General features: G+C 40.7%; 1 protein-coding gene across 1 annotated transcript in view; it reads left to right on the plus strand.

Annotated features, from left to right (window-relative positions):
* The window catches only part of LOC124615501 (vacuolar fusion protein MON1 homolog A), a 106561-nt gene that overhangs the window by 9705 nt on the left and 72483 nt on the right, over positions 1–24373 (plus strand). The window contains exon 3 of the mRNA XM_047143451.1: positions 4902–5099. Coding sequence (XP_046999407.1) covers positions 4902–5099 — 198 coding nt within the window. The remainder of the gene's footprint in view (positions 1–4901; positions 5100–24373) is intronic.

The raw sequence follows: 24373 nt of genomic DNA on the forward strand, positions 1-24373 counted from the left end.
AGTTCTTGAAATTGCACTGTAGGTAGCCCCTCTACTTCTGGCCATAATCAAAGCTGCTCCTAGTGTCGCTGCTACAGTATGGCCATTTCTTCCATGTGCTGCTGTTGCTGATTGCACATTAGGTGCTGCTCTTGTCGTATCAATTGTTCCTGGTGCTGTAACTGTTGGTGCAGTTTTTCCATTTGTTCTTGTTGCTGTTGTAACTGTTCCGACATGCTTTCGTTGAGGTCACTATTTTGTGAGGTACTTAATAAACAGTACACTTCATGTAAAAACAAGGCGCTTTATTGCTCTGTATACCAAAAAATAAATAACTATCACAAATATGCTAGTATCATTCTGCTAATTATTTTGTGCTACGAGTGTCACGACAACCACACATGCTCCGACCGTAGTGCCATTACAGATAGTGATGTAATGCTGCTGGAAAGTAGTCTTTCCAATGTTTGCTGTTCACGACATTGCCAGTGCAGAGATCTGGAGTGGTCTGTGACCTCAGGTCACTGCAAAGGGGGAAGCTGCTTGGTAGACTTTTGCATAGAGCACAATGAATCATTGCTAACACTTGATTGATGATAGTGGGAGGAGAATACGCTCCAAATGCATGATCGTATTTTGTACAAAACAGGGACATTATGTAATCTACTAAAGTGCGTGTCATTTATGTTGGCGGCCGAGTTTAGGTTCGTTCTGCGCATCTGACGTCAAAAAATACAGTCAGCCAATGAACAGAGAACGACGTTGCCAGATCTCGACTGCAGAGCAGAGCACGGACGAGTGTCTTCAGTTTTAGAAACGTTCAGTCATAAATAAAGTAATAGAACAAAAGCAATGTCTTGATAGCAGACTTTGTTTTATAGAAAGTTTGGAAAAACCATTCTTTATACCAATTGCTTCATATTCTATTAATTAATTAAACCAAACAAGCAATAAGACTCCTAATTCAGGCGATAGCAAGGAAAGGTGTTTGTATCAATTTCACGAACCGCTTTTTCACAATAAAGAACAGCGGTAATTGTTTATTTCCTATTGTACTTCGACGAAGTGCGAGTAATTCATAGGCATACCAACAGTGTTTGACAGAATTTTGCGTGAGCTGTTAGAGTCCTTCTGGATGTACATTGCAGGACGAGCTGCGCTAGCGTAACGGTTAAGGCGTTGGGTTAGTAAGCGAAAGGTAAAGAGTTCAAACCTTGTGCGATGCTAAATATTTTCTTTATTTAAAAACAATATCGAAGTGTCTTAGTTCACGAATATTATTCGTTTGAATGCAATTTTTTGAAATTTCTAATGAACAACAAATAAAGAATGACAATTGATAAATAAACCCGTAGCATCCAGAATATCAAAATGCAAAACAAAAACCGAAAAATCTTATGGACCAACCTAATATGCACTCTGACAATAAATTATTCAACATGAACCGCAGACTAAAACTGAAGAAATTCCAAAACTGTGGGAAACAAAGGTGATAGGAGTCAGGTGAATTGAAAGAACTACTGGTTGTAGAAAGAGTCGAAGGACACATTAGAAAATCAGTGGATAGCTTTGAGAGATGATGCAGTTAATTTGCATAACACTATGTTTACAAAGAAATGTCTTATGTATCTAAACACAAATACATTTAGGTTTGCTGAATAGGGTCCAATAAGCTGAAAACTAGTTTCACATACACAAAAATCAGTAGAACAAAAGCTATGTACTTGTTGTTCAACCTTAAATTTGGGGAAACGCTCAAGGTATATGGTAGCACAAGCTAATTTCATGATACCTGTGATTACGGGTTACATTTAAGTATGCTCAATTTGATCCAGTTGAGTTCCAAATAAACTGTGAACATATGTTGACTGCACTGTTCTGCTCCAGTTTGACATGCTCTTTATGAATGTGGCAGTATTGGTTTACTGATGGTACCAGTAATGCAATTTAAAGTATTTTTGCAATCAAAAGTATTTTTGCAATCATTGTTTGTGAATGTCAGTTCAAAACTAGAGTTCACACAGTGCTGTCCTATGACACAATGAACCTGTGATGTCAAGACACACAATTTGATATCCTCGTTTATTACGTAGATCCTTTAGATCAAACTTTTGTAGTTTTTGTAATATTGATGAGCAACATGCTGCAACTGCAAAGTAACCTATTTGGTAGTTGGTTGCATGTCCAGAGCTGCTGTGAGAACCAGAATCTGTTAAGTGAATTCCATCCTCTCCCTGTGATATCCTGCCTTAATACTTGGTGTTCTGTCCTGGCCAAGCTTACAAAGGTCCACCTCACCTCTGTGCACCAGTCCACTCCAGTCCTAGGCCAAGCCAAGAGCCAGCTGAGCTTGTAAACTCACCTCACAAGAACAGCTTCCAGGCAAAAAACGGGGTGCAGTAGAAATTTTTGGATAACAGACAAACAACTCTCACTGATCAAAAGGAAAATATAAAAACACAGCAAATCAACCAACAAAAGGAAACATATGCACACGCACACCTAAAAAATTAGACTGACAGAAAATGGAAAACAGCAAAGCAACAATGGCTAGAGGACAAATGCGAAGCAATTGAAACATGTATGAGTGTGGAACAGATATATGCCACCTACAGAAAAATTGGGCACTTTTGAAGAAACAACAAGCAGCAGTATGGATATAAAGAGCTCAGATGGCAAGCCAATACAAAGCCAAGAAGGAAAGAGCGATTGGCGGAGGGAATTTAGAGAAGTGCCACACAGAGGAAAAACTTTGTCAGTACAAGGGAAGAGGAAGTGGATGAAAATGATACAGCAGAAATAACTGTGAGAATAATTCAACAGAGCACTGGAACTCCAAACATATCTCCTGGAGTGGATGAATTACCTCCACATTATTGAGATCTTTGAGAGAGCCACCCATGATAGAACTATTCCACCTTGTATTCAAGATACATCTGACAGGTGAAATACCCTAAGACTTCAAGAATACTGTAATAAATCCCATTTCAAAGGTAGATGCCATCATATATGACTGCTGTCAAACCATCAGTTTAATAAGTCATGTTTGCAAGATACTGAGATTAAATTATTTACAGAAGAATGGAAAGCCTGGTAAAAGGTGATTGTGGGGAAGATCAGTTTGGATTGCAGAGAAGTGTGGGAACATCAGAGACAATACTGATGCTGTGGCTTACAAGGCAAACATAAATTTGTAGCATTTGTAGGTTTAGATAAAGCTTGTGACAGTGCTGATTGGAAAAAGCTACTTGACATTCTGATAGTAAAGATTTAAACCATCTGTGGCAAGACACTTTGCACTTAGATATTTATTGGAATAAGTGAAAAGATTGCTAATTTATTGCATTGTTCTTTAATATTGCCATTCATTCTCCACACATAGCTATCACTCTCTGATCACCTAAACACGGTGTCACCGGTTATTGTTCTGGAAGTTGGGTTGAGGCCTCTGGCCATTCAAATTAGGTTCCTTGTGGTTTACAATTTCTTCACTGTTTCCTCAAAGGGAGTTCGTTCCCACATGGATAAAAACACCTTTTGGATTCCTGTTAAGCTTATTTGTTGCTCTGTCTCTCTCAAATTTAAGATGTTATTAAAATTTTTATACAACTTTTTCGCCCTGCAACTTTTTCGCCCTGCAACTTTTTCGCCCTGCAACTTTTTCGCCCTGCAACTTTTTCGCCCTGCAACTTTTTCGCCCTGCAACTTTTTCGCCCTGCAACTTTTTCGCCCTGCAACTTTTTCGCCCTGCAACTTTTTCGCCCTGCAACTTTTTCGCCCTGCAACTTTTTCGCCCTGCAACTTTTTCGCCCTGCAACTTGTTGCGCACACGAGCGGACACACATACACACAAATGCAAATGAAACTAACACACTCTCTCTCTCTCACACACACACACGCACACACACACACACACACACACACACACACACACACACACACACACACACACACACACACACACCTAACTGCAGTCCGGCTGCTGTGGTCTCAGCAGCCAGAAACTGCAGTTGTGTGTGTGTGTGTGTGTGTGTGTGTGTGTAGGGTTATCTATTTCTGATGAAGGCCTTGTTGGCCAAAAGCGGACATTCTTACAGTCTTTTTGTTGTGCCTATCTGCGACTCGGCATCTGCGCTACCCGGTGTGTAGCATCTATTCTTTTTGTCTTTAGCTTACATTGCACTGGCCCACTTATTTGTTTGATTCTTCTGTAGCTTCCGTTTCTTTCTCTTCCATAATGGCAACTGACTGGTTTTGCAATTGATCAGTTGTACCACTCTGCATATTGGCCAATTTTACATTCAGCTACTACCACAGTTTTTTTTCACAAACACCTTTTTCATGCTCCAATGCAATATTTTCCTGCTTTAGCAATAAAAGTTCTCCTTCAGGTCGTTAATGTCAGTTTGAAGAACAAGAATAATTTCACCTTTAGAACTTAATGTGGTAGTTAATAGCACATTTTCATCACTTACAGAGTTGATACATGTCCACTGAAGATTGTCATTTATAAATTTCAGACACACTTTTGTGCAGTTCTTGTGTAACCATAATTTGCACTTAATGCATTGAATTCCTTTGGCTACACTTTTTTTTTACACTTCCTGCATGAAGAACAATTTAAATTAAACTGATTTTGGACCCTCGTGTCACTGCACAATTCTACTAGTGCCATCTTGACTCTCCCAGTCACATTATATTTTAATCTTACATTAACAGGAATAGAGGACTTAGTGACCAGAATCATATGATGATAGTGACTAAATTCCATTTGTTATGTCCCGTTAACCTCTTATAGGATGCTCACATAAATGGTCTTTAATTTTGACAAATCTGTTTGACCAGAGCTTCCTAGTGCAGCTGTTAACTGTAGATTGCTAAACAACTTTTTAACTTAGTGTTTCATTATTTCTGTTCTTTAGATATGGCAGTGAAGATAAACTGGTGACTATATTTGGTGTAATGCAAGCACTTGTTTCATTTGTACAAGCAAATCAAGACACCATACGTTCAATACATGCAGGAAAAACTAAGTTTGTTTTCCTTTTAAAAGGGCCAATAATACTGGTGTCAGTTTCTCGTACAGAAGAAAATGTCTCCCAGCTTGTTCTGCAGCTTACGTAAGTACTTCACTTTCCACTTGACTTTAAATTACCATTGGATAATATTTGCAAATTAAAATTAATTTCAAAGTTAATTCATATTATTTCTATTGTGACAAAAGGTATGAACAAACATATGTGATTTTATTGTATACTATACACCCTGTGTCTCCAGTTTCAGCATTCAATCGTTTTTGTAATAAGTATATGATGATGATGATGATGATGATGATGAAGTCCCATGCTTCTTGACAGAGTGTAGGGGAACAATGCAGAAGACCTGCACCGCCGTATTAGGCAAGGTCTTAATGGGGGTGGTTTGCCCTTGTCTTCCTCCGACCGTAATGGGGGTGAATGATGATGAAGATGACACAACACCCAGTCATCTCGGGGCAGGTGAAAATCCCTGACCCCGCCGGGAATCAAACCCGGGATCCTGTGCTCGGGAAGCGAGAACGCTACCGCAAGACCACGAGCTGCGGAATAAGTATATATCCACTGAAAATGAAACTAAAACATCAAGCACTATTAGTATTTTTGACACGCTGCTGATGAAATAGGAACAAATTAGACGAGGCTGCTAAGACACAAATTTAAAGCTATAATTTTTTCTTCAGAAGCATATATGAGTAAATGTTTATTGTTGTTGAAGTGAAAGCAAAAATATTTCACTCCCTGGATCACAGGAAATATTTCAGCAGTAACAATCAGCTATAACCCAACATTTAAGTTCAGTAGTATTACTAATAATAATGTTGGGGATCCAATACAACTAAATCCTGAAGAAAAATTTTAATGTTAATGGAAATATACAGTAGGTAAATATACTGTACAGTTACATTAATGTGACCACCTGTCAAAAGCCTGAAAAACTACCTTCTGCAGCACAGACCACTGCTAGACATGCAGGAAGAGTTGATGAGGTTCTGGAAGGTACGGACAGGGGTGTGGTTTCGGACGCCTTCAGTGCCATAGCCAGGTGTACTAAGTTTCTCAGTTGAGGATCCATGGTTTATCCTCCATGGTTTGTACAGCTTGATCAGTTATCCCACAGATCCTAAATTGAGTTTAAATCAGGCAAGTTGCGTGACCGCGGGTGTATGGGAAACTCATCCTGGTGCTCTTCGAACCACGCACGTATACTGTGAGCTGTTTGACATGTTGCATTGTTCTGCTGTTAGTTACGATCATGCTGAGGAAAAACAAACTGTATGAAGGGGACGACATAGTCCCCAAGAAAAGATGCCTACTTGTGTTGATCCCTTGTGCCTTCCAGAATGACATCATCGCCAAGGGAATGCCACAAAAACATTCCCCAGACCATAATGCTCCCTCCTCTGGCTGGAACCTCCAGATGATTGCTGCAGAGGATTTTCTTTGAGGCATTTCACGTTGTACATGTCAATGCCCATCTGCACAATGGAGTATAAAACATGATTCACCTGAGAAGTCACCTGCCACCACATATTGGAGGTCCAGGTGCTGTACTGGTATGCAAATTCCAGCCTACTATCCTGTCACCATTTGTCTTTTAGATGCTACACATTTCACACTTCTATCAGTTTGTACAAATAGTTTACTCTTTTTGTTTGAGTTTTCCTTTTAGCTCTTTTCTTAATGTGATGCACATTTTGTTTTCACAGTCTGTCATTGTCAGAATTTTCACACCAATATGTCTTCACTATAGGCTTCAAATTCACATAGTTTAAATTGCATCTTGTTTTCTCTTCTAGGATGAAGAGAGATTCTTTTAATTAAATTCTCCATTTAAACAGTGATTATTCTGTGCCATGTACTTGTAAATGGCAAAACAGATGAGTGAATAAAAACTGAAGCAATATAATGTTAGCTTTGGCAGGCTGCAGCACTGAGCAAACAACTTGTAAAAAATATTTCTAAAGTATTGTCAGATAATAATTTAAGATTGGAAAAACATGTGGGATTACAGAATAAACATTGTTAGGTACCAGGAATGCTTAGTAACTGAGTCAAATATGCAGATCCTATAACAACTGAACTGAGGAAATGTAATTTTAAGCAAACAGTGAAGTAAATTTTAAAAAATAGCAACAAGTAGAACTTATGTGTGCACTAAATTTACAAATTTGCTGTTTTTTTATCTCTTTTAGCTGCACTATGCCTGGATGTAGGTTAACCTGTTGCAATAATCCTGGCAATAAAGGTAAAAAGATGTGATGTGAGTGAAGACTGGTGTACAATTTTTGTGCTCATATTACTGGAAATGTAGCAAGATGTCAATATGACCAACCTAAGCTCTATATCTACATCCATATTCTCTAAACCGCAGAAGTGCGTGAAAAGGCCTGCTCCCCCTGTACCCGTTATTAAGGTTTTTACCCATTCCATTCACGAACGTAGTAGGGATGAATGAGAGCTTAAATACTTCTACATTCATTGTAATTAATCTAATCTTGTCCTCACGATCCCTAGAGGAGCAATATATAGGGAATTGTAGTATATTCCAGGAGTTGTCATTTAAAGGTTGTTCTTGGAACTTTGCTAGCAGTCTTTCTTGGGATAGCTTTCCATCTATCTTCAAGAGACTGCTGGTTCAGTTCCTTCAACATCTCAGCGACACTCTCCACAGGTCAAAGAAATCTGTGACCATTTATGCTGCCCTTCTCTGTATACATTCAATATTCCCTCCTAGTCCTATTTGGTATGGGTCCCAAACACATAAGCGATATTCCAGAATGGATCACATGAGTGATTTGTTAGCAACCTTCTTTCTAGACTGTGGTTTCCTAGTATTCTACAAATAAACTAAGTCTGCCACGTGCTTTGTCTATAACTGAACCTGTGTGATTATTCCATTTTATATCATTGCAAAGCGTACACTCAGGTATTAGTATTAGTTGACTAATTCCTACTGTGACTCACTGATATTGTATTCATGCAATATTTTTTTTTTTTTTTTTTTTCAATTTATAGAGTGCACAGTTTTACATTTTTGAACATTTACAGCAAGTTGCCAATTGTTGCACCACTTTGAAATCTTATCATGGTGTGACTGAATATTTGCACAGCTTCGTTCAGATGTTACTCGTTGTAAATAACTGTATCATCTGTGAAAAGTCCAAGGTTCCTATTAATTTTGTGCAAAAGATCATGAATGTACAACACGAACAGCAAGGGGCCCAACACACTTCCCTGGAATAGACCTGAAGTAACTTCTATGTCTGTCAATTACTCTCCACCCAAGATAACCTGCTGCATCCTCCATTCCTCAATCCAGTCACAAAGTTAGTTTGATACCCTATATGACGGTACTTTTGTAATAAGCTCTTCAGGAAACGAGAAATACTGCATCTACTCGACTGCCTTGTTCCATGGATTTCAGGATGTCATGTGAGCTAAATGTGAATTGTGTTTCACATTATCACCATTTTTGTGATCCATGCCGCTTGGCACTGAGGAGGTCATTCTTTTCAATACACTGGGGCACAGAGTATGTTTCAAGGTTCTACAACAAATGGATAAGGGTACTGGGCAGTAGTTTCGTATATCACTTCTGCTACTCTTGTGGACAGGTGTGACTTGTGATTCCTTCCAACATGTGGGCATGGTTTTTTGTTCTAGGGATCTACAGTACATTATAATTAAAAGAGGGGCTAACTCATCCACACATTCAATATAGAATCTGATAGCAATTCTACTGGGCCCTCAAGGTTTGTTTAGCTTTAATGATTTGAGCGGTTTGAAGCTTTTCATTGTGTTGACAAATGCTTACATTCAGCATCTGATGTCTTGAAAATGGCTTTAAGCTTGAAAATGCAATAGTGTGAATCACCAATGGTGAAATATTGCAATTCAAAAAAATACTTTATTGTCTGCTGTGTCCCGTATAAATGTCACTGTTATTGGTTTGGATAATGCAATATCAGTTTTTAACTGAAGTGCAGAACAAGCCACAACAATGCACAACTTTATAATCAGAACGGAAATTCTTAGTGCTTTCATAAGTGGAAGGATGACCAACGGGAAAGAGCAAAGTGGTATATAAGTTAACTACAAATACTCAATGAATAGAAATGTGAAATTCTATGCAGGATATGAAATATGCAACAGATTAGCAGCTAAAACAAGTTTCAGTGATTGGTGAAGAGCTGCTAATAACTTGATAAGGCACAGGTCTACAGCAAAATCTCAAATCATCAATGAGACAAAAGATGAATTTTTAATCAAAAAATGAAATACCACTGAAGGAAAGGGGGGGGGGGGGGAGGGATGAAGATTAGGGAAAAAATAAACTGCGTGTGACAGCAAGGAGACATCCAGTTGTCTTTTTTCTTCTTTTATACATGGTCCAGACCTACTAATGTGACAACCACATCTGATTGACATCAATGTGTGTTAACCACTCACAGACAGTGGGTGGCAGCACTAACCATGAATGGCATGCCAAGGTTGTCGGGGAGAGCTGGAAACAGTGCAGTCATTGTCATGTGGACATGATGCCATTTATCTGACTTCCAAAAGGGCATGATCATTGGCTTTCACATCAAGGGTGGAAGCATTCTCAAAATTGCTAATTTCCAAAACTGTTTGAACACTGCCTTGCTTGAAGTAGGCTACACCATACACGGCAAATGGGCGCTATCCAAAACTGGTGCTGAGCAACTGTGGTGCACCACAGGCCATAGGTGACGGGTGAACGACAGCTGCAGAGATGTGTATGGGCCAACAGTCATACAACTGCTGAGCAACTGACCCTCCCAGATGAACCAAGAGACTACAAACAGTGTCTCCTTAACAAACTTCCAGGAAATGTTGCTGTGTGTGGGGTCTCTGCACACCTTCCACTGTTTGTTGATATTCTTTGAAATAAAATTGAAAACTTGGTTAGACTTTGAAAAAAAAAAGTACATGAGCAGGATTTGAACATGGTACCGCCAGCACGGTAGCCGTGAATCTTTACCGCTGCGCTACGCTGACTTGCTCAGAATATATGTAATGTTACGGGTATACAAAGCAAGCAATGAACCTCAAAATCGATTTTCTCAAAAACCAAGGCCCATCGCTAAATAACCGGATAGCCAAGTACTCAGGGTAAGTGCCTCTGCAACATGTTTGAAATGCATCAAAATGTGTGATTTACAGTATGGAGGGTCCCTTTGTGAGAGAAAGAACACAAGAGCTGACAGCAACAGCACTGACTACACAGCAGAGGTGCTCGGGACCTTGGGAGACTTACAGAAATAGTAAAAGCATCCAGTCCAGGTAGGTGCGGGAGACCTGAAGCATTAACTGAAGATTTTTATGGCACCGTGTAAGCAGAAGACCTCAGGATAATACATAAATGTGTGCATTCGTATCAGTTGCTAGTGTAAAAATCTTGTGAGGAATTCAAACACAGCATAGAGATCATACTGTCTTAGTGCCACAGTGCAGTTTAATGGAAGCACGGGGATCGAGAAATTATGAGGAGAATAGTCAAGTGCCTTAACCTGATTTCCGAGGAACTTCACTCAGTAAAAGAGCGGTCAAAATAAGGAAACGTGTCTTAGTATATCCATAGATACTTCAGCATTTCTAGAAAACGACAGTCAAAGTTTCTTAGGTACATTATATGCCTTTTGCAGAGTAAATATTTCAGCTGAAGTGGTGGCACAGTGGCTGCTGTAATGGCTTAACACTTTTGCACCCCATGTTCGAAACCTGACATTATTTTTATATTTGTTTTTCGTGTAGCTACCCATTCCCTTAGAAGCTAACTATATGAAAGTTTTTTAGTTTATATTGGAGTAACATTGTGCTTATTTGTATACTAATGGCATATCTGATGGAGGAGTTTTTAAAAAAAATGAGAAAATTATTTGAAATTGTTTTTGGTGAAATTACTGTAGTGTATGTAATTGCAAGCACCTTTCTCGGGTAAAGTGATCCGTGATGCGCAGTTTGCCACTACATTAATACAAACGTGTGAAATATTTTGGAATGTTAATGATATTTCTTTCACGAATAAGATTCATACAAAGAAATAAATTGGAGCAAACTGCCATCGCACAATGCTCATGGTGTTCAAAATTTCTATGTTTTGAAAGTTACTACATTCAGTATCATCCAGGCTGGGTCGGAGATTTTCTCTGCTTGGGGACTGGATGTTGTGTTGTCTTCATCATCATATCATCCCCATCGACACGCAAGTCGCCGAAGTGGCATCAACTCAGAAGACTTGCACCAGGCGACCGGTCTACCCGACGGGAGGCCTTAGACACATGACATTTCATCCAAGGAAATGCACCAACTCTTATTGAATGATAAACATCAGCATAAAAAGCATAAAATATAAGGATTAACAGTTATAAAAGGGAAAGTTGCTACTCACCATATAGCAGAGATGCTGAGTCACAGATAAGGCATAGCAAAGAGACTGTTACAAATAAGCTTTCAGCCAGCAAGGCCTTCATCAAAAATAGATCACACACACACACACACACACACACACACACACACACACACACACACACACACACGCGCGCGCGCGCATGCTTGCAAACACAACTCACACGCACAACTGCAGTCTATGGCAACTGAAACCACACTGCAAGCAGCAGCACCAGTGTATGTTGAGTGGTGACTGGGTGGGTGTAAGGAGGAGGCTGGGGTGTGGAGGGGGTGGGAAAGTAGGGTGGGGAGGGCAGTGAAGTGCTACTGGGCAGTGCTCAGGGACAAGGTGGAGAGGGTAGGGCAGCTATGTGCAGTCGGGAGATTAGACGGTGGTAAGGGGTGAGGTACAGGAGGGGTGGGGGGGGGGAGGCAGGGCGGGTAGCAGAAATGGAGAAAAGTAAAAAGACTGGGTGCAGTGGTGGAATGAGGGCTTGCAGTGCTGCAGTGGGAACAGGGAAGGGGCTGGATAGGTGAGGACAATGACTAATGAAGGTTGAGGCCAGGAGGGTTAGGGGAACGTACGATATATTGCAGAGAAAGTTCGTACATGTGCAGTTCAGAAAAGCTGGTGTTGGTGGGAAGGATCCATACGGCACATGCTGTGAAGTAGCCATTGGAATGAGCGATATCGTGTTGGACAGTGTGCTCAGCAACAGGTTGGTCCACATGTTTCTTTGTCACAGTTTGGTTGCAGCGTAGATTGTAGATCACATGACAGGTTTCACAGGTAGCCCTGCCTTTGATGGGATAGGTGATGTTTGTGACTGGCCTGGAATAGGTGGTGGTGGGAAGGATGTATGGGACAAGTCTTGCATCTAGCTCTATTACAGGGATACGAGCAATGAGGTAAGGAGTTTGGAGCAGGGGTTACAGAGGGTTGGACGAGTATATTGTGTAGGTTTGGTGGACGGCGGAATGCCAATGTGGGAGGGGTGGGTAGGATAGTTGGCAGGACATTTCTCATTTCAGGGCATGACGAGAGGTAGACAAAACCCTGGTGAAGAATGTAATTCAGTTGCTCCAGTACTGGGTGGTACTGAGTTATGAGGGGAATGCTCCTCTATGGCCAGACTGTGAGACTTTGGGAAGTTATGGGAGGCTAGAAAGATAAGGCACAGGAGATTTGTTTCTTTTTTTTTTAAATTTTTTTTATTGTTTATTTAGTCGTGTTTTTTTACAAGGTTGGGAAGATAATGACAGTCTGTGAAGGCTTCAATGAGACCCTCAGTATATTTTGAGAGGGACCGCTTGTCACTGCAGATGGGATGACCACAGGTGGCTGGGTTGAACAGAAGGGACTTCTTCGTATGAAACAGGTGGCAGCTGTCGAAGTGGAGGTATTGCTGGTGGTTGGTAGGTTTGATATGGACAGAGATACTGATGTAGTCCTCTTTGAGGTTGAGGTCATCATCAAGGAAGGTAGCTTGTAGGATTGAGTAAGACAAGGTGAAGCGAATGGGGAGAAGCTCTTGAGGTTCTGGAGGAATGTGAATAGGGTGTCCTCACCCTCGATCCAGATCACAAAGATGTCATCAATGAATCTGAACCAGGTAACGGGTTTAGGATGCTGGATGTTTAGGAAGAATTCTTCTAGATGGTCCGTGAATATGTTGGCATTGGATGGTGCCACACAGGTGCCCATAGCTGTATCCCGGATTTGTTTGTAGGTAATGCCTTCAAAGAAGTAGTAATTGTGGGTGAGGATATAGTTGGTCGTGGTGACTAGGAAGGAGGTTGCTGGTTTGGAATCCGTTGGGCGTTGGGAAATGTAGTGTTCAATAGTGGTAAGGCTATGGGCATTAGGAATGTTAGTGTAAAGGGAGGTGGCAAAAATATTGATGAGCATGACCCCGTGTGGTAAAGGGACAGGAACTGTGGAGAGTCGGTGGAGGAAATGGTTGGTATTTTTTATATTTCCTCCACCGACTCTCCACAGTTTCCTGTCCCTTTACCACATGGTGCCTGCTCGTCACTATCGATGCCACCTCCCTTTACACTAACATCTCTAATGCTCATGGCCTTACTGCTATTGAACACTACATTTCGATACGCCAGATGGATTCCAAATCACCAACCTCCTTCCTAGTCACCATGACCAACTATATTCTCACCCACAATTACTTCTTCTTTGAAGCCATTACCTACAAGCAAATGCGGGGTACAACTATGGGCACCTTCATGACACCATACAATGCCAAACTATTCATGGACCATCTAGAACAATCCTTCCTAAACACCCAGAATCGTAAACCCCTCACGTGGTTCAGATTCATTGATGACATCTTTGTGATCTGAATCGAGGGTAAGGACACCCTATCCACATTCCTCCAGAAGCTCAACAGCTTCTCCCCCATTTGCTTCACCAAGTTCTACTAAACCCAAGAAGCCATCTTCCTACATGTTGACCTCCATCTCAAAGATGGGTACATCAGTACCTCTGTCCATATCAGACCTACTAACCACCAGTAATGCCTCCACTTGGACAGTTGCCACCCATTCCATACCAAGAAGTCCCTTCCATACAGCCTAACCATCAAAGGTCGTCGCATCTGTAGTGACAAGCAGTCCCTCTAAAAATATACTGAGCATCTCACTGAAGCCTTCACATACTGTAATTATATTCCCAATCTTGTACAAAAACAAATCTCCTGTGCCTTATATTTCTAGTCTCTCACAGCCTACCAAAGTCTCATTGTCTGGCCATAGAGGAGCATTCCCCTCATAAGTCAGTACCACCCAGGACTGGATCTACTGAATTACATTCTCCACCAGGGTTTTGACTATGAACCGTTGTGCCCTGAAATGAGAAATCTCCTGCCCACTATCCTTCCCACCCCTCCCCCATTGGTATTCTGCCGTCCACCAAACCTACACAATATACTTGTCCATCCTTATGTAACCCCTGCTCCTAGCTCCTTACCTCATGGCTCATATCCCTATAATAGACCTAGATGCAAGATCTGACTCATACATCCTTCCCAGCACCACCACCTAATCCAGTCTAGTCACAAACACCACCTATCCCATCAACGGCAGGGTTACCTGTGAAACCAGTCATGTGATCAATAAGCTAAGGTGCAATCACTGTGCTGCATTCTGTGTGGGCATGACAGTCAACAATCTGTCTATCCACATGAATGGCCACCGACAAACTGTGGCCAAGAAACTTGTGGACCACCCTGTTGCTGAACACGCTGTCCAGCATGACAGCCTTCGTTTCAATGACTGCTTCACAGCCTGTGCCATATGGATCTTTCCCACCAACATCAGCTTTTCTGAATTACACATGTGGGAACTTCCCTTGCAATATATTGTACATTCCTGTAACCCTCCTGGCTTCAACCTTTGTTAGTCATTGTCCTCAGCCATCCAGCCCCTCCCCTCTTTCCATTGCAGTACTTCCAGCCCTAATTCCACCATTGCACCCTGTCTTTTTACTTCTCTCCTTTTCCACTACCACTACCCCCCCCCCCCCCCCCTCCTCCCTCCACCTCTCCCCTGCCCTCCGTCTAACCTCCCGACTGCACATAGCTGCCCTACCCTTTCTCCACCTTGTCCCTGTGCACTCCCCAGCAGTACTTCACTGTCCCTCACCACTACCCTACGATCCCTCCTCTTCCACATGCCAGACTCCTCCTTATCCCCATCCAGTTGCCACTCCCATGATGCATTGATGCTGCTTCTCGCAGTGTGGCTTCAGTTGCCGTAGGCTGCAGCCCCTCTCTCTCTCTCTCTCTCTCTCTCTCTCTCTCTCTCTCTCTCTCTCTCTCTCTCTCTCTCTCTCTCTCTCTCCCCCCCCCCCCTCTCTCTCTCTCTCTGTGTGTGTGTGTGTGTGTGTGTGTGTGTGTGTGTGTAATTTGGAAGAAGGCCTTTTGGCCGAAAGCTTACTTTGCTGTAGTCTTTTTGTTGTGCCTATCTGCAACTCAACATCTTCACTATATGATAAATAACAATCTGTCCTTAGATGGTGTTAAATCACGTCTCCCAAAGGAATGTAGTGGAAGTCTACTTAGACCATTAACACATGTGCTGATTGCTGTAATAGAGAAAGGTATTTTTTGAGACTCATTAAAAGCAAGTGAAACAAAGCCAGTCTTTAAGAAAGAAACGGAAGTAAATTAGGGAACTGATCATTTTCTTGTGCCTTCAACCGACATTGGCACTGGATGGTTATAAACAGATTTTGCATGGTTAATATAAATGTAACCAGAGGCCCTTCCCACTATCCTCAGGGATGGAATGTGTGTACCCCCAAAAGTCTGCAAAAAGTGTTATATATGTGAAAGTGAGTGAAATTTTTCTAAGTTTTTGGAAACAGTGCCACCTCTGGTGCTGATACATGATAAATCATTTATAAATACTTTTAATAACACAGTCTAATTCAGAACCTTTTGGTATTCCATTAGTAACAATGCCAGGAGTTAGAAAATCGTTTATTTTTTAAACTCACATTCCTACCAAAGTTGCCTGCCAGAAATATGGGACTTAAAATTGTTTTAGCAGACTCCATTGAGATCTGACAATAAAGTTTCATATGTAAAAGGCAACGATTGATCAGATCAGTGGTTTTAGATTAGATTAGATTAGATTAGATTAGCGGGCCCACCTGTTACACACACACACACACACACACACACACACACACTCACTCACTCACTTTGATATCCCCAAATTAGTTTGTGATAACTGTATGACATCATCAGTTGGTTTTAACACTAGAAACGTATGAAATATAGATTATTAAACATTGAAATAAAGTTAATTTTGAATGTTATTGTGATTAGTTACATGCTTGTGTGTGTGATACCTCTTTCTATCATTTTCCCTAATACAGCATGGCATTTGCAAGCTGAGTATCCTTTGTTATCTAAATTTACTTTTTACTTTAAATACTTCTTATATGATGAAACTGCAAATTTACAACAGTGATGTGATGATTTGGTGTGCCTTAAGAGGATGTAAGACGCATTATCCATTTGTTGACCAATTTATTACGTAGCTGTCTTGAAAACTATGTCTTTGTGCATAAAACATGGCTAATAACACCTTTTCTTGGAGTAGTTACCTCTGACCACTGCTACACACACTCTGACAACCACCCGTTACACTATCATGTTTATGGTATATGGATACGGAAGTGAGATTCTGACAGTTTACATCCATTGGCCAGTGATTTGGACACACACACACACACACACACACACACACACACACACACATACAGAGAGAGAGAGAGAGAGAGAGAGAGAGAGAGGTGTGTGTGTGTGTGTGTGTGTGTGTGTGTGTGTGTGTGTGTAGGCAAAGAGTAGATGTATGCAGGAGGATGTTGTGTGGAATTACCTTCTCTTACTACTTTTTTTATTACAAAGTTTGTGCTGTTCACCAGCATTGGCTGGACAGACTGTGTTAATAACTACAAAACTGTATTGTAAAATCAAAATTTTGTAACAGGTTAAGCATTTTACTATAGACAAATAAGATCACTTCAATGGGTAGTGATCCAAACATTCTCAGGGCATTGTTCGAAAAGCTAGCTCTTGTTTTGGACAATCGACAGGTTGCTATGTTTATGCACGTTGTTGCGGGTGTTGTGGTAGTGTATCTCATGCCTCTTGATGCAGGGATCTAGGTTTTTCCTTAAGATGTAGGAGGCACAAAAATATGTAATGGCTATAAATAGTGGTTATTTCCAGTTTCATGAATAAGGGCTTGCAGTGCTACTGTCTCCTACTGGCAACCTGTAGAATGACCACGTAGTAACAGGCCAAAGCCAATATGGTCGTGAAACAATGAGCAATATACTGTTCGGATATACTGACCAGTTATCACATATTTCACTAGTCGTAGGAGTTACATGACTTTTCAGTTTGTCACACACATGTTCACTGTGTTCTTGCCACGCAAGTTGGCTGTCTACTGTGAACTGTTTCACACCCCCCTATGCAGTTTGGGTATCCTTTGTCACTGAGGCTACGAAGCAGTTTTTGCATTTCTTCTTTAGTGATTTTTATTTTGTTTATAACACACCTTTCTTTTGTCACATCAAATCAGTATTGTTGATTCCTGTGCTATGCTGTTTGCATGATAGTGCTCCTTGGACAGATATGATCCACTTTCTGATTTTCAAATAAGATTTGAGGGTTGTCAGAACAGTGCCTCAAACACTGTACTGACTGAGCTTACTTAGAAGGACGTTATGAGGAATGAAGTCAAACACCTTAATAAGGTCACAAAGCGTCAGTGCTAAAAATACTCTTTTCTTCAAAACTGTGCTTTACCCTAGTAACCAGATCTAATGTCGCTGTTGTAGATTTGTCTTTCTGGAAACCGTGCTGTGCATATGAGAAGAGTTCATTAGTTTCAAAGTGATTAGATATTTGGTCTTTCATTGCAGTCTTACTGACTTTAGCAAACACTGGAATCGCTGAAATTGCTCTGAAGCTTGCTATCATGCCAAGGTCACCCTTTTTATAAATGGATACTGTCTGTACAAGTTTCAGAAAGTCAGGAAATACACCAGGAGAGATGTGTTAATTACCATAGCTGATGCTTCAGCAGTTTCATAGATAATTTCCTTGAGAACATTACTGGACATCCCATATGGATCCTGACTATCAGAAGGCTTACAACATTTTACAATCTTTATTATTTAATTTTTTTGTGATTTACTCCAATTCGTCATGAAGTACCTTTTGCCTTTCTTGCAGCAGCTTCATGTCGGGGATTGCATTCAGTGTTTCTCACAATATCAATAAAATAATTGTTGAAGAAGTCATCTGGACTGCACAAGTGTAGAGAGGAAGGTTTTTTCGTGTGCTAGTTGATCAGGTCCCAGGCTGCCTTGCATGGGTTGTGAGCTCATTGAATAAACCTATTATCATTATTGCTTTTCTTTGTGGCTTCTACATCCTTTCTCCATAGCTTTTTGTCATTAAATTGTTGTATTTGTTGTAGAACATTTCCTTTGTGCTGGGATCTGTTGCTGTTTCGAATTGATTATCTATCAGCAGTAGAACACACTTTAATTTTTTTAGTTCACTAGTATACCATGTTTTTTCTTTCACTACATTTTGCTTGCTTGCGACGTGTCCTCAGAGGATTGTTTGGTTTTCTGTGGATAGAGTGTCAAATTTGGTTTTGATGGTCTGCAAGAACTTTATAAACAGACAAATTGCTGCCATTTCCTGCTGCAGATAGTGCTGTCTGAAAAGCACTTAATGTTTCCTTATTTATGACCCTTTTTGTGGATACATAATTAGAATGCCAGGAAACAGCTGGTTAATTATTATCTCTTTTAGTACAAAGTACTGTGACTTGTGCCTGTGGGCAGAAATCATTGGGCCAACTACAGTCACCTCATAGTCGCAAGTATTTAGATTTGTCATCACAGTGTCACAGCAAGTATCACCTCTGGTTGGTGCATAGTCCATAACTGGCTGCTAGGTTTGCATATTCTCTCTGTTTAGTACTCTCTTTACCAGTTCATGCACTGAATTTGCTACACAATACAATTTTTGATTTTAACAATATTATGGAAAGGATCGGTTGCTAATCTCCATGAGGATGACGCAGAGTTGTACACAAACACAACGAAAACACTATTATGCATTGAGCTGTTGGCTAGAGTCTTCCTCACATCACACACACATTCGCACAAGCAAGCACACCTCATGCACACACAACTGATATCTCTGGCTGCTCTGGTCAGAATTGAATTTAATGGTGTCATGTTGAATACAAGCAGCAATCCAACGTAGTGTGGGGGAATGCGGTTAGAAATCAGGGTACAGGAAGGGGGGGGGGGGGGGGGAGAAGAGATGGAAGGGAAGGGAGCGAGTAAAAGAGGGGCAGAAAACGGGAGTAAGAATGATGGATGTGTTGGCGGAGTGTGGCACAGAATAAGTATGAGAGACCATCAGTTGGGAAGAGTTGTAGGACAAGGGGGTAGCAACTGTTTGGTGGAGGGTGTGTGAATGGTAGGCAATGTAACCTCTACAGAACAGTTTTTGCCCCCTCTGTCCTACACTTCTTCACAATTGACATCCCCCTCATATTCAATAGCTTACCTACTGTTCCCACATCCTCTGCCCAATCGTTGCCAATCCCCATCTCCTCCCGCCAACAGCTCCTCCTAGTTCATGGCCCCTCATCCTCATCCTCATCGTGTGCCTCTCTCTGACTATGCACCCTCTGGTGTCTTTCCCTTCTCTGCCTCTCTCCTTTTCCCACTGCCCCCCTTCCAATCCTATCCCCATAGCCATCTGATGCTGCACCTGACAGCCTTATACGGATATCATCTAGCCCCTGCTTGCACCACCAGGCAATGCTGACTACTTCCCCCCCTCCCCCCAACCCATACTGTGCTATCCAACACTCTTCCCCACCCCACTCCATATTGCTGCTTGCATTCAGATTACACCATTGCATTCTGGCCAGAGTAGTCAAAGGTGGTGGTTGTGTGTGCAAAAGGTGTACTTGATTGTGTGAATATGTTTGTGTTTTCTTTTCTTTTCTGAAGAAGGCTCTGGCCAAAAGCTAAATGTGTAAAAGTCTTTTTGTTGTGTTTGTACGCAACTTAAATGTGTCATCTTCATGGCGAGCAGCTCAATATTGTTGATATTCCTACCTGGACATTCCATTCTTCAAATTTTTATTTCAAGCACATTAAGCAACATAGGCAAGATTTCGTTTGGATGAGGAAGATTTTAGAGTTGCTGTTAGGAGAATGGCACACTGAGACAATAATTACAATATCACAGGATTAATCAATATGAAGATTAATTAATATCATCATCTTGTTATATTCCTGTTATCCTCCGCCAAGCTTCTTTATCCAGCGCATCTTCCTTGTCGATGCTGCGATGTTCCATTACTTCATTTATGTGGTCTTCCGCACTTGCAGCTGCTGGGTGGTTTCTATTCATAAACCTTCCACCGATGATCTGGCAGTCTCGTTATGTGTCTGTACCATTTTAATGATTTTCTTTCAATTCTATCTATCACTGTATCATTTGCCTTCATTCTAGCTCTTACTTCATCATTAGTTTTTCTTTTGATTCTTGATATTCTGGCACTTCAACGCAAACAGTCCATTTCCACCGCTATTAGTCTTCTTTTGAGATCCTCATTTAAGATCTGTAGTTCTGATCCATAGCATAGCACCGATTCAGCCATTATCTTACCTACTCTTTTCTTATTGCTGTTGGAAATGTTGTGACTTGGCAAGACAGCCAAGCCACTATGAGGTAGCCGAAAGGCACGCGTTTAAGCTCACGCAGGCTGGCGTTAGGTCTGGAACAGTTAAAGGAGTTGAGTCTAGTAAAAAAAGTACGTAGCGTCTGGAATACTTAACTTTAATCCATAATTGGTAAACATTGGTCTGACGGTACATGCATCACAAGATAAATAGCAATTGATAATGGCGCCTTGCTAGGTCGTGGCAAATGACGTAGCTGAAGGCTATGCTAACTATCGTCTCGGCAAATGAGAGCGTAACTTGTCAGTGAACCATCGCTAGCAAAGTCGGCTGTACAACTGGGGCGAGTGCTAGGAAGACTCTCTAGACCTGCCATGTGGCGGCGCTTCGGTCTGCAATCACTGATAGTGGCGACACGCGGGTCCGACGTATACTACTGGACCGCGGCCGATTTAAAGGCTACCACCTAGCAAGTGTGGTGTCTGGCGGTGACATCACAGGAAATATTCTTATCCCACCAAAAAGAATTCATACACCCTAACACTTTTCTGCTTTGCTGTATTCTATCTTTTACTTCTGTATGTACCAATCCATTTTTATCAATATGTGCCCCGAGATATTTAAATTTCTCTACCTGTCTCATAACTGCTTTGTCATTGAAGTGTACTTCAAATTTAGCATCACTGTTCACCACCATTTTTTTAGACTCATTTGTCGTCCCCATCTGTTCTATTCCTGATATAACCATCGTATCATGAACTCAAGGTCATCATCATCTTGTGCTATAATAGCTTGATTGTCAGCAAATCTTAATGAAAATATCTGTACACTGTTGACAGTGATTCCCATTCCTTTGCAGCTGTTCTTCCAATTTCAGAGAGCCACTTCTACATATAAATTGAACAAGATGGGTGACATACTACAACCTTGTCGCAAACCTTTTGTGACATTATTAGGTTCTGATAACTTTGAACCTCATTTAATCTGTGCCACATTATCTCTGTAAATTTCAATAATAATTTGTAAAAGGTGACCATTCATACCTATATCTTTCATAGCTTCCTACAGCTTAGATCTAGGGACTGTATCATAAGCTTTTGCTAAATCTACAAAGGCAATGTGTAGCTCCTTCCCTAGTGCTATAAATTTCTCCATTAGTTGTTGTAAAATAAATAGGTTATCTGTACATGATCTGTTCTGCCTAAACCCGCTCTGGTCTTCCTCCAATATGGTGGCCAACATTTTGTTTAATTTTTTCAAACATTATCTTTCCAAATAAGTGGCTCATTGTACAGTTGGCACTAGTGCCTCTGTAGCAGTTTGTGTCTTTTCTATTCCCTTTCTTGAAAATAGAAACCATATATGACTTTTTCCCTTCTGAGGGAATTTCAGTCCTTTTATATCAGTTGTTCATCAGGGGCAGGTTATTCGTTTGTTCAGATATCTTCCTCCAGCCTTCAGTAATTCAACAGGAATGTTTCCTGGACCAGGTGATTGGCCATTCGTCATTTTAGTTAATGCACAATTCACTTCCTCTATTGTAATGTTTATATTTCGATCAGTTACTTCCATCTTATCTTCATTCCGTTGCATGTAATATGGCCTATCTTCAATTAAAAGGTCTGCATAATGCTTTTTCTATCCGTTTAAGAAAATTAGGTTGTCTACTGCTTTGTTTACTTGTGTTTCCTTCATACTGGTAATTGTACTCCACACTTCTGTTGTTTCTGATCCACCTATTAGACTCTCAATTTCAATACATTTATGTTCCCATGTCTTGTTCTTTTCTAATTTAATTCTGTTTCTTAATTCATATTTTGTTGTCTGGGAGTTTTGCCTGTCCTGTAGTGATTTAGTTGATAACCATTTTTTGTAGAGATTTTTCTTTTCCCTAATGAACATCTTCAGGTCATCAGACATCCATGGAGGGTCCTGTTTACCCAGACTCTTACTCTCAGTCCCTAGTACCTATAGAGAAATTTCTGTAAGTGCTTTTTTAATATTTTCGTATTCTACTTCAAAATTGTCATCTTCTGAAATTGCTTTTAGTTCATTTTTGAATCTACTTTGAAATAAATCCTTGATGCTGAACTGCTTCAAGAGAAAGAGCTTATACCTTGCCTGCCCTAATTTCTCATGATTGCTGTGGTCAGCCACATTTATATTAAGATCTAATAACTCCACAGCAACCAACTCTAAATCTAGGTCCACACAGAAGATTTTTAAGTCAGTTTCTTTAACATTGAACTTTCTGTTGGTATATATAGATACACCACCAAAGGAAGCAGTTGTTCTGTACTGTGCACTTAACAAATGTTGGTGTGCAATACAATTGTAGTACTCAGCTTCTTGTGCTGATAACAGGTGTTCACAGAGAGACAGTACATCTGTCTTTGCTTCTTCTTCTTCTTCTTCTTCTTCTTCTTCTTCTATAAAGAGAGGTAGCACATAAAGTATACGATATTGTGCACTGGCACTGCTTATAATTATGCAACTGACATTCTGAGCAGTCTACATCTGTTGTTGTTGTTGTTGTTGTTGTTGTTGTTGTTGTCTTCAGCCCTGAGACTGGTTTGATGCAGCTCTCCATGCTACTCTATCCTGTGCAAGCTTCTTCATCTCCCAGTACCTACAGCAACCTACATCTTTCTGAATCTGCTTGGTGTATTCATCTCTTGGTCTCCCTCTACTATTTTTACCCTCCACACTGCCCACCAATACTAAATTGGTGATCCCTTGATGCCTCAGAACATGTTCTACCAACTGATCCCTTCTTCTAGTCAAGTTGTGCCACAAAATTCTCCCCAATCCTATTCAACACCTCCTCATTAGTTATGTGATCCACCCATCTAATCTTCAGCATTTTTCTGTAGCACCACATTTCGAAAGCTTCTATTCTCTTCTTATCTAAACTATTTGTCGTCCATGTTTCACTTCCATACATGGCTACACTCCATACAAATACTTTCAGAAACGACTTCCTGACACTTAAATCTATACTCGATGTTAACAAATTTCTCTTCTTCACAGACGCTTTCCTTCCCGTTGCCAGTCTATATTTTATAGCCTCTCTAGTTCGATGATCATCAGTTATTTTGCTCCCCAAATAGCAAAACTCCTTTACTACTCTGAGTGTCTCATTTCCTAATCTAATACCCTCATCGTCACCTGACTTAATTCGACTACATTCCATTTTCCTCGTTTTGCTTTTGTTGATTTTCATCTTATATCCTCCCTACAAGACACTATCCATTCCGTTCAACTGCTCATCCAAGTCCTTTGCTGCCTCTGACAGGATTACAATGTCATCAGCGAATCTCAAAAGTTTTTATTTCTTCTCCATGGATTTTAATACCTACTCCGAATTTTTCTTTTGTTTCCTTTACTGCTTGCTCAATATACAGATTGAATAGCATCGGGGAGAGGCTACAACCCTGTCTCATGCCCTTCCCAACCACTGCTTCCCTTTCATGTCCCTCGACCCTTATAACTGCCATCTGGTTTCTGTACAAATTGTAAATAGCCTTTCGCTCCCTGTATTGTATCCCTGCCACCTTCAAAATATGAAAGAGAGTATTCCAGTTAACATTGTCAAAAGCTTTCTCTAAGTCTACAAATGCTAGAAACGTAGGTTTGCCTTTCCTTAATCTAGCTTCTAGGATAAGCTGTAGGGTCAGTATTGCCT

This window comes from Schistocerca americana, chromosome 5, assembly GCF_021461395.2.
Source record: "Schistocerca americana isolate TAMUIC-IGC-003095 chromosome 5, iqSchAmer2.1, whole genome shotgun sequence".
Classification (NCBI taxonomy): Eukaryota; Metazoa; Arthropoda; class Insecta; order Orthoptera; family Acrididae; genus Schistocerca; species Schistocerca americana.